This window comes from Beta vulgaris, chromosome 2 (assembly GCF_026745355.1).
Source record: "Beta vulgaris subsp. vulgaris cultivar EL10 chromosome 2, EL10.2, whole genome shotgun sequence".
NCBI classification, from domain to species: domain Eukaryota; kingdom Viridiplantae; phylum Streptophyta; class Magnoliopsida; order Caryophyllales; family Amaranthaceae; genus Beta; species Beta vulgaris.
In genome coordinates, this window is record NC_079203.1 from 41,091,094 (window position 1) to 41,102,481 (window position 11,388).

The following is an 11,388-nucleotide window of genomic DNA, read 5'->3' on the forward strand; positions in this document are numbered from 1 at the left end:
ATGCGAAAAAGAAGGAATTCTATTGAAAGTATTGTGATTGACAACGCTAAAATTAATGATCCCTCGTCCATAAAATCTGAAGCAGTAAACTTCTTCCGTAAAATATTTCATGAAGATCATCACCAAAGGACAACCTTTAGCAACCTTGATTTTAAAACCTTGACCTCGGAGCAGGCTGTCAAATTCACTGTCGAATTCTCTATTGATGAAATTGATCAAGCGGTTGCATCTTGTGACAATTTCAAGGCCCCGGGGCCGGATGGCTTCAATTTTAAGTTCATAAAAAGCTCCTGGGAGGTAATCAAATATGATCTTTATGCTTTGATTAATGAATTTTGGGAATCTTCCAGGTTACCTCGTGGCAGTAACTCGGCATTTGTCGTTCTTAATCAGAAAATTGACAACCCTAGTGGCTTCAAGGACTTCCGTCACATAAGTGTGATGGGAAGCATTTATGAAATCATTGCCAAATTACTTACTAGATGCCTTCAATGTGTCATGGAGTCTCTTATTGTCCCACAGTAGTCTTCCTTCATCACAGGCCGTCATATTCTTGATGGAGCCTTGATTGCTAGTGAGGTTATAGATTCATGCAAAAGAAACAAATCAGCCACTATCTTGAAACTAGACTTTCATAAGGCGTTCGACTCAATATCTTGGAGTTACTTGGACTGGGTGTTAGATCAAATGCACTTTCTTGCTCAATGGTGGGGATGGATCAGCTCATGTGTCATGACGGCATCAACATCAATCCTCATTAATGGATCTCCTTCGTCATCTTTCAAGCTCCAAAGGGGGCTTCGCCAAGGAGACCCCCTTTCTCCATTCCTCTTTAATCTAGAGGTGGAACCTCTCAACTTGATTTCCCACAAGGCTATTTCTTTGGGATTACGAGATGGCATTGAAGTATGTATAAATGGCCTAAAAGTCTCACATTTGCAATACGCAAACAACACGATAAAGTTTTTTGCCCACCGGAGCCCCAATCTTTGATGAATATAAAAAAGCTCTCATTGCATTGCAACTATCTTCGAGCCTCTAAGTGAACTTTCATAAAAGTTTCATTATGGGAATAAATGTTGAGGAATCGTGGCTATATCAAGCGGCAAGTTCATTGATGTGCAAGATTGGGTCTTTTCCATTCACGTATGTCGGCCTACCAGTTGGTGGTAACATGTCCCAGATACAACTATGGGAACTAATCTTGGTTCGCTTGAGAAATAAACTTGCAACTTGGAAAGGCTCTCTTCTTTCTCTTCGTGGTCGAGAAACTTAGATAAGGGTGTCTCTCTCAAGCCTTCCACTATACTATATCTCCATTTTCCCACTCCTATTAGGGTGATTGAAAAAATTAATCAGTATCAAAGATAATTTTTTGGAGGGGGGTGATTGGGAAGAAAAGGCTTGCTTCAGCAGCTTGGCACACTCTTCAATCCCGAAAAATCTTAGTGGGTTGAACTTTGGCGATCCGCATCTAAAAAATTTAGCTCTCCTAGCTAGCTAAATGGCTATGGCGCTATCTATGCGAATCTCATCCTCTGTGGCGTCATATTATCATGGAGAAGTAAAAATATGGGGTTTAATTCTCAATTGGGGATCTGTGTATTCCTACTCATGGTGGGCCTTGGAAAACTTATGCTCTTCTCTCTTGTCGCATCCTCAATTAAAAGCTTTTCTCATGTCCTGTATCATTAAGAAAATTGAAAACGACCTCAACACTCTTTTTTGGCACGATCTTTGGTTGGGTGACTCCCCCCTTTAAATCTATATATTTGTCTAAGATTATTCTTAATATGCACCACTAAAAATGCAATAGTGGCTGCAAATTGTGTTTTGGGATGGTTTGCAATGGCAATGGACTATCTCTTGGAATAGAACGCTTCATCCGTAAGATACCGTTGAATTTCACAAGTTGTAACACCTTCTCTCTAATGTTATTCACTCTCCTCGGAAAATAAGAATTCCTTTATTTGGACCCCCGATAAGAAGGGTTATTTATCGGTGAAATCATTTAGTTTTGAACTAGCCAAAGCTGACATTCAGCGTCCGCGAGATGTATTACATGGTATTTTGAAGGGCTTAGTCCTGCATAGAACTGAAATTTTCAATTGGCTCTCAACTAAAAACTCAACACCAAAGACAAATTAATCCGTATCGGATTAGTGGAGATCTCAAATGCAATGTGTGTGCTTTGCAAAGCGGCTCCGGGATCTTCTAACCATGCATTTCTTCACTGCTCAGTTTCATAGAGCTTATGGAATTAGTGGTTGAACACATGGGGACTCATTGGTCCTTTCCATCTAGAGGCTTATGTTCAATGACACTTCTCAAAATGCTCTCCCTTATTCAAGAAAGTTTGGTCATCTTGCTTCTTCATAATTATGTGGACTATATGGAAGGAAAGAAATAGTAGATGCTTCGAGGAGATTTCCTGCTCAATCTCACAACTTTGAGATCTCATTATCTTGCGCATTTGTTGGTGGATCAAGGGCTGGGCCTGGGGAGACCAATTTTCTTATAGCCCCAACGAGATCATGCGCAATCAAACTTGTCTCAAGTAGGTTCCCTACAAAGCAGTCGTATCTTCTTGCTTTATTCCTAAGCCCACGCTCCACTGGTTGCCTCCTCCACCTTTGACAATAAAATGGAATGTTGATGCATCTCTAAAAATAAGTGATCTTAAGTCAGCTATTGGTGGGGTGCTTCGAGATAATAATGGAAAATTCATGTCTCTCTTCTCTAGCCAAGTTCCATTTATGGAAATCAATCATGCCGAGATTTTTGCTATTCATAGGGCTATCAAGATCCATTAAAGAATCGACTTGCGTCGGATGCGAGGCCCCCATTTGCGTCGGACATGGGTCCGACGCCACAAGCCTCAACGCAAATTACAGAGAGATGATCTGCGTCGATTCTTTATTTCCTTCCTTTTCTTTACTAATGACAACCAAACATGTGAATCCTCTCAAATCCACTAATTATACCAAACATTAGAAACTACAACTACCTTCTTAGCTTTTCTCTTCTTTTCCTTTTCATTCCTTTCTTTTTCCTTCTTTTATTAAAAAAAAAAAACCAAACAAAGTGGTATAGAAAAGGAAAATTGGACATGTTTAATTCCACCTTTGCCCGATCTGCCAAAAATAATCCCACCTTTGGATTATTCTCGAATAATTCTACATTTGCCTACAAAATTGATTTTTTAATTTGGTCCTAGGAACATAATGATCGGTAACAACAAGTTAGGTATTGCATTTACCTCGTTTTTACCAGGCCACCCCCTTCCCTGTAGATCTCTCCTGCATGGTTGCTTGCTGCCATCCTGCCACACCCAGCCCCCACCCCCATCCTAGTCCGCTGCAAAACCTAACCCCTTCCACTATCCTAGTTTGCTGCTGCCTACTGCCACACCCCCACACCTGGCCCCGCCCCACCCCCACCCCAGCCCACTGCAAAACCTAATCCCCACCACTACCCCAGTTCCCTATTGCCCCAACTCAAAACCCACCCCACCCTCCCACCCGGCTCCCCTGCAAACCCTCGACCTTTCGCGTGTAGCCAACACCGACACTCCTCCCCCCTTCTCCCCTTCGCCCCATGACCCTGTCACTCCTCCCCTTCTCCTTTCCCTTAGTATTTTTTTACCCCCTCTCCTTTCCTCTCTGCGAGCTTTCCCGACAACACCATTGTTGACGACCACCACCACCACACACAACCATCACTTGAAGAGAGAGATCGTACAACGACCACAACATATACACAACGACGGGGAGAGAAAGGGGGTGGGGGCCTGGTGGCTGGGGAGGGGCCTGGTGGCTGGTGCGGGGTCCGATAACCGGGGCGGAGTCCAAATAAATTGGAGTGGTTGAATTAAAAATTAACTTGGTTTATCGGTTTACCAAATTACAAGTTTCTACGATCAAAAAATCGATTTAGTAAGCAAAAGTAGAATTATTCCAGAATAATCTAAAAATAGAATTATTCCAGAATAATCTAAAAATAGAATTATTTTTGACAGATCGGATAAGGGTGAGTAGGGGTGATAATGAGCCTGACAAGCTCGCGAGCAGCTCGGGCTCGGCTCGGTCAAAGCTCGGTCAAAGCTCGGCTCGTTGAAGCTCGGCTCGAGCTCGGGCTCGGCTCGAGACTTAAACGAGCCGAGCCGAGCTAGGCAAAGCTCGGCTCGTAAAGCTCGTGAGCAGCTCGTTTATTATTTTATATTAAAAAAATATTCTTATTAAAAAAATATTTTATATTAAAAAAATTTAATACTAATTTATATTTTAATTTAGATTACAAATTATATATTTTAATTTGTGATCCAACTTCACCTCTACTCCACTAGGCACTAAAGTCCCACATTGGTTAAGAAAACAAGGATCAACCTTATTTTCTTTATAAATAGCTACTATTCCTTACTTCAACTTAAAGTTTAATTTTGTATCTCCTTGGTTGGAAACAAAAACTATACTTTATTTTCTTCATAGAGGGAATGAAGTATAATTTTAAATAGTTGATTATTTAATCCTTAAAATATTTGATAATTTTTTCTTTAGCAAAACATGGAGTCCCACATTGAAATTTTAACAATGCTAGGAGGGATTCCAAGTTATAAAAGCATATGTAAACAAAACAAGGGTATAATGAGTTGTTTTCTTAACAAAACATGGAGTCCCACATTGAAATTTTAGCAATGCTAAGAGGGATTCCAAGTTATATAAGCATATGTAGAATGAGTTTGTTTATCTTAAACAAAACATAAAGTTCCACATTGAAATGGGGATAGTGAGTTTGTTTTTCTTTAACAAACCATGAAGTCCCACATTGAAATCTTAGCAATGCTAAGAGGGAAATCAAGTTATAAAAGCATATGATGGGTGAGTGAACAAGCTCACCTACTTCGAGCCAAGCCGAGCTCATTAGTCGAGCCTAAACGAGCTCGCGAGCCGAGCTCGAGCCCCAAATTTCCATCACGAGCCGAGCTCGAGCTCGGCTCTCCCAAGCTCGGCGAGCTCACGAGCCGAGCCGAGCTTGTCAAATTATAAACGAGCTCGAGCCGAGCCCAGTGCTATTCGGGCTCGGCTCGCTCGATAAGCACCCCTGGGTGAGATTATTTCTGTCCAAATTTCCTATAGAAAACCACTCTTGCAGTTTTGCTTCATCATTCTCTTCCTTTCGTTAATCGGTACGCTTACGCCTAGGGTAGTAGGGTTTTATGTAGAACACAACCCTTACTCCCGCACCCACCAGACCAGAGTGTCCAATCATGGCTATCCAGATGAGCAAGAAACGAAACGTATTCAATATTGTTCATCTGTTTTCCTGATTGTGTGCCTCTTAAAATTTGCATGCATGCTTTTTTTTTTTTGGGAGTATCATCATGATATACACTTTCGAGTGAAATGTGAATAATGTTCTCTTCTGGAGTTAAATTGTGTTGATTATGATCTTTTTTTTGTATGTGGGGTTGATATAATTTGCCAATTTGGTGCAGTTAATAGCTGATGCCTGATGGAATGTTATCGGCAGAATTGAATGAAGTTTTGACAACGGAAAATTGGATACTCTGGCGTTGAAGTTCGTGTCACTCCAACGCGTACTGAGATCGTCATTCGTGCTACTCGCACTCAGAATGTTCTTGGTATACTTCATTTTTCTTTCAGCTTTATCCTAGGATTTTTGTTTACTTTGCTTTCGGGTGTTACCGTGTAAGTGGATTGTGGAATATGATATACTCTTCATTTGTTGATAAAGAATTGAACATTTCGGTTCGCATTTCGCAAGGCTAATTTCGAAACAAGTATACGTTTTTATGGTATAGTGTTATAGGAGGATTAATTTGAATTGGTGTTCTTGGCTGTTTTTCTAGCTTTGGTTTGATTAATGTTGCTGGGTTTAATTATGTATTCTGAATATGTGCTGTGGGAAATGATTGCTTACAGAGGTAGTAGATAAATTTGTGTTTGTGCCTAGTGTTTGCTCGTTTGTACCTTTGGTTGGCTATTCGTAAAATGTGTGATGTGGTAATTCGTTTTAGGAATAATTGATTCTAAAAATACAACATTTCACTGATTAATTTTTAATAAACCAACCTTTCAATTATTCATGAATAATGCAATCTTTATACCTATTTACTTCTAGTGAGTCAAAATGACTTAAAAACTTCTAAAATATTAACTCTTTACAATAGAAGTAGGGGCGTGAAGGCAAGGGAATGGAAAAAGGGACGTGCTGGGAAATGTGGCTTATCAAACAAACTGATTATCAACACGTCAAGACCATTAAAAGCAAATATCCCAAAAGGTTGCATTATTCAAGAATAATTGAAAGGTTGACTTATTAAAAATTAATCGATGAAAGGTTGTTTTATTAGAATCAATTATATTTTATGTTGCTAGACTATTTAGAGAGATAATCTATAGCTGGAATAAGTTGTGGAATTATCTTCTTTGCGGTATTTTTGTTTGCAGTCCAATGTTAGTTCGTGGCATCCTTTTGTTCTCTTCGAACTTAAACCTGAACAATTTATTAAATGGTTCCTTTCTCTTCTCTTGTGAGGGTGATGTAGTTGGGGGTAGACAAGATGTTTTAGGTGTTTAAAAGAGCTTAAATAAGTGCACTTAAGTTCCAATAAGTTTGCACTTCAATTCACCACTTCAATAAGCTAGATGAATTTTTTGAGGGTATGTATAGTTACGTTCACATGAGTTGAAATTAGTTGAATCGAACACATTAGTGTTTTAGGAACGAAATCCTTTCATTTAAAAGAGTCTGCATTTTCTGATCTGTAGAAAGATTTTTTTCTCAACAGTGTGTGAAGTAGCATTATACTTTAGATTAGAAGTTAGCTTATTGCTGATGCCTGACAGTTTTTGTGGGCAGGAAGATCCAAAGTCAGTAAATATAATGATGAATAGAGTTAATAACAATGGAAAGGACGGTCAGATCGACGACAATTTGCTAATATAATGAGGATCCCATCAAGCTGATTATGAAGCATATATAAAATAGATAGCAGTATCCTTTATGAAAAGGTGAGACGAGATGTTGTTTTTAGATTTATAGTGAAGGGAAAGATCCACTCATTGAAATAACCATGAATGTAGTTGATGACAAATACCAGAAATGAGTGTTAGCTTTAGCAACCAGCACTTCTGTGTTTTGAAAGTTTATTTCTTTTATATTACCATTTTCTTTTTCCATTGGGGTAAAGTCAATCTGGAGTGTGCCATCAAGTGGTAAATGATCTTCCTAGTGCCTTGACTGAAGCAATAAGCTTACTAGTATGTGTTTCTTTTTCTTGCAGCCTGTGCTGGTATTTTGTTTTGTTTATCATTCAGGTGAAAAAGGTCGTAGGATTAGGGAACTCACCTCTCTTGTGAAGAAGAGGTTCAAGTTTCCAGAGAACAGTGTTGAGCTCTATGTTGAAAAAGTTAACAACAGAGGGCTTTGTGCCATTGCTCAGGCCGAATCATTGCGATACAAGCTACTTGTAGGATTGGCTGTGAGGAGTGTACAAGAACTACCTTGTGCTTTTAGGTTGTCTATGTGCTAAAATTTCATAGTTCATCCTGATCAAATGGTCTTTGTTCTTTCTTTTGGGGGTTGGATATGGTTATTGTTTATACTGCCTGGAAAGCTGTTTTATTTTTTTCCTAAGCTTTTTTGTGCATCTATTGAATTACAATCCTTCAGTACATCTGATGAATGTGTATTCATGTCTAATATAATGGTGTTTTTGGTGCATAATATGGTTCATATTGTGAATTGTGAATTGCTTGCTCCTGTTGTGATGTCATCTTTACAGCGAGTTGGTCTCACTTGAGTATCTTTCTCGTGTCTGAGGGTGACTATAGCTGATTAAACCATCCACTTATCAGAGCCGGAGGACTTTTTAGTGTTTTCTGGAATGAAAAGCTTGGATGTGAAATCTTGATTATAAGCATTGACACTTATAGTGTCCACATTTTTTCCCCATCCAACTATGATTTTGCCACCTCGATAACGTTACTGAATTTAAACAGTCAGGTGACACAATTGGACAAGAGAAAAAAATGTGATACCTAGTGGCTAAATTACTTGGACTCTTTATTTAAATTCAAGTACTTGTGTTGGATCCTTAAGACTCTCGCATGGATATGGCACTTCGGCACTACATTTTGGGCCAAAATTGTGGATAATGGATTATTTTATGAAGTACACTTACTATACGAGTAGGATAAGAGTACAAGAGTCTGAGTAACATAGCCTTGTGGGATAATGGATGTCTACTGTTGATGGTTTATCTGTCAGTCTTTTGTAAACCATGTCTTCTTGTCATCTAAACAGGGCATGCTATGGTGTTGCGAGGTTTGTTATGGAGAATGGAGCTAAGGGATGTGAGGTATGTGTCTAAACCTGGCTGCCAGTTGAAGTGAACATAATCTCCCTTGTCACTCGCTCTGTGGATTATCTCAATTTCCCTCATCTTGCAGGTTATTGTTAGTGTTAAGCTACGAGCTCAGCGTGCCATGAAGTTCGAGGATGGTTACATGATCTCTTCCGGGCAGCCTGTCAATGAGTACATCGACTCAGCTGTGAGGCATGTTCTCCTTAGACAGGTTAGTTTTTTTTTTTTTCATCTTTATTATTCTCAGCAGTTTCAAGCACTATTAGTGTGTATATACTGACATGTTTTCATGGTTAAATGCAAAATACGGTGTCCTTGGACTTAAAGTTAAAATCATGCTCGAATGGGATCCGAAGGGAAAGCGCCAAGCAGGGTCCTCCTACTCCATTGCTAGATTTGGTTACCATCCATCCTCCCAAAGACGAGGACATCTTTGTTCAACCTCCAGTTTTGACAACCAACATGGAGGTCCCTGTTTCTATTAGTATTCCAGTCATATAAATCCAGGTCTAGCCGTCTAGAGAACTACTTAAATAATGGTTTTTTGCTAGTGAATTTAGAAATTCTTTGAACTTACATTTTATGGGAGAGAATTTCCCTGCTTTAAAGAGCTGGGCATGATGGAGAAGCGGGATTAATTTATATGGACAATTTTTCCTCCTAATGTAAGTTTAAAGAACTGAAATATAAGAAAATAATTAAAGGGTTGGGAAAATAATATAGAAAATGCTAGTATAGGAGTACTTCCTTAGTGAATTTTTAATGGCAACATTTTGACTTTACATTTTATACTCCCTGTTAAGGATCTTCCTTTTACTTTTTTTTTGGTAGAAAACCGAAGCCAACTTAAATTACGAAATTAAAGAGAGTTTTACAATCCGATATGAGAATATCCATACAATAACTAGGGGGTTGGGGGAAAATCCTAGTTACATTTCTTCTACCAAGACCACCTCGACCATGTTTAGCTATAGAGTCTGCCACCCGATTCTCCCTCCTGTTGCAATGCTCAATCTTCACTCTCGGAATGGTCTTCCACAGCTTTCTGCATTCAGATATTACACTCATATATTTGTCAGAGTTAGATGCACAGTTACATATAATATCTACTGCGTTAATGCAATCTGAAAGTATGATGGCTTGGTCAAAGTTATACATGGACGCAATGAGAAGACCCTCATGTATGGCCCATAACTCGGAGAACAGACTATCGAAAGTGAAAAGGTTTTTCCCAAATCCCATGATCCACTCCCCCCGGGTATCTCTCACCACTCCCCCCACTCCCGTATGGGCATTAGTACTTACAAAGGAAGCATCAACATGAATGAAAGTATTTGTATTTGGTTTTGGTCTCTGCACATGATTGCTCACACTTATCTCGGTCGAGGATCCTAGTTCTTGCAGAGCTCTAAGTCTTTCAAGTGTCAGCCTTTGGGCCTTTAGGATAATCCGATGGCTAGGGACAGGGTCAATACCTTTAAAGCTACATTCGTTTCGATCCTTCCAAATTTCGTGACATATATAGGGGAAGAGATCCGCCCATACAAGGCCTCGGAACTTCTCCTCCCTTAACAGGTTGTCTTTTAGCCATTCCCTAAAGTCGCTAGAGCCCGTCCCATGAGGATGACACTCACCCCAAACCCGGTTAGAAACACTACAGTCTTTTAAGATGTGAGATGAGGTCTCAGGGGAACGCCCGCACCGGGGGCAAGAAGCGTCCGAGATTATTTTGCGAATAGCCAGGAGGGCTTTGTGGGGAAGTCTATCCCTCCAGAGGAGCCAGAAGAATAATTTGAGTTTAGGTTCCATGGTCGATTTCCAAATCCAACTCAAGTTAATGACCGGGGCATTAAACTGTGCATCATAAGCTTTAGCCAACGAAAACCCATGACTATCACAGAAATCAGGGATCAGGAGGTCCTCTGGGGAGTCCACATTTGGAGGAGGCAAGCTCTGAATTCGCTCAGAAATGCAACTAGGAGAGAGGATGTGATTGTGGAGACTGGAGAGTATAAATTACGGGCTTGTTCTTCCTAGTTTATTTTCAGTTTAGTTTGACTCAGCTCCAATCAGTTCCAATCAGTTTAGCTCAGTTCCATTCTTTTATAACTATTTTGTTAAATATTTTTATTATGTTGGTCTAATTTATTTTACTAATTACTCTTATTATTATTATTTATTTATTTTTATATCATTATTATTAAGTATTATTATTATTTTTATATATTATTCTGTTCATTATAGCTTTACTCATTATTATACTTCATCCGTTTCATAATACTCCACTACGCTTTCCATTGTGGAAAATTTACATTACTTGCTACACTTTCTTTTTGGGCAATAAACTATCTCTATCTATCTCCTCTCACATGGGTCTCTTTTCTTTTTACTCTTTATCTCTCTCTTCTCCAAAAATTGCCTAGGAGTTTATGAATTAAGAAGTGTAGTGAGTAATATGAAACGGATGAAGTATTATTATTAAGATGAACATGGCTTAGGTCAAAAGCACAAATAAACCCACGTTTTTTACCCCATAAACCAATCAAATCGCGTCAAATGGTTTATGATGCAATTTTGCACGGTCCGACCCAATCATTATTTTTATTACTAAATAGTACTCCCTCCATCCTAGAATATAGTTCTCATTTTCATTTTGGGTGTCCCAAAATATAGTTTCCATTTTCATATTTAGTTTCACATTATTTTCGTAATTTGTCTAGAAAAATCGTGTCCCATCATTTATTTGCTTCTTGAATTTTATTTTTCCTTTGTTTATTCAACAAAAATGTTACAGTTAATGCTCTTTCACCAACTATTCTCCATTCTCTCTCCTAAAATCATCTTTTTTCATATAACATTTATTTAAATAAACAAAAAATCTTTACTACCCCTCTTAGATTCTATTTGCATAAATTACTGTGAAAAAAAGAAAATGGGAACTATACTTTGGGACGGAGAGAGTATTATATTATTAAATCTAATTATCAAAATAGTAATAT

General features: G+C 38.8%; 2 protein-coding genes across 3 annotated transcripts; both read left to right on the forward strand.

Annotated features, from left to right (window-relative positions):
• Positions 1 to 525, forward strand: LOC125494871 (uncharacterized). Its single transcript, XM_048638729.1, has one exon. It carries the CDS (start codon positions 1 to 3, stop codon positions 523 to 525), a length of 525 nt encoding a protein of 174 aa, XP_048494686.1.
• Positions 526 to 5,183: 4,658 nt separating this feature from the next.
• Positions 5,184 to 9,202, forward strand: LOC104886650 (40S ribosomal protein S3-3). Of its 2 annotated transcripts, XM_057393102.1 has the most exons (5): positions 5,184 to 5,296; positions 5,495 to 5,641; positions 8,329 to 8,383; positions 8,475 to 8,600; positions 8,717 to 9,202. In XM_057393102.1, exons 3-5 carry the CDS (start codon positions 8,357 to 8,359, stop codon positions 8,888 to 8,890), a joined length of 327 nt encoding a protein of 108 aa, XP_057249085.1. In that variant the 5' UTR covers positions 5,184 to 5,296; positions 5,495 to 5,641; positions 8,329 to 8,356; the 3' UTR covers positions 8,891 to 9,202. The 2 variants fall into 2 exon arrangements, with proteins under 2 accessions (XP_057249085.1, XP_048495833.2); XM_048639876.2 differs by lacking the exons at positions 5,184 to 5,296; positions 5,495 to 5,641 and having other exon boundaries at positions 8,205 to 8,383.
• The last annotated feature ends 2,186 nt before the right edge of the window (positions 9,203 to 11,388 follow it).

Coding starts and splice junctions, on each gene's coding strand:
- LOC125494871 (XM_048638729.1), top strand. CDS start 1: ATGCGAAAAAGAAGGAATTCTATTGAAAGTATTGTGATTGACAACGCT.
- LOC104886650 (XM_048639876.2), top strand. CDS start 8,306: ATGTCTTCTTGTCATCTAAACAGGGCATGCTATGGTGTTGCGAGGTTT. Junction 8,384..8,474: donor ATGGAGCTAAGGGATGTGAG/GTATGTGTCTAA, acceptor CTCATCTTGCAG/GTTATTGTTAGTGTTAAGCT. Junction 8,601..8,716: donor GGCATGTTCTCCTTAGACAG/GTTAGTTTTTTT, acceptor TTGGACTTAAAG/TTAAAATCATGCTCGAATGG.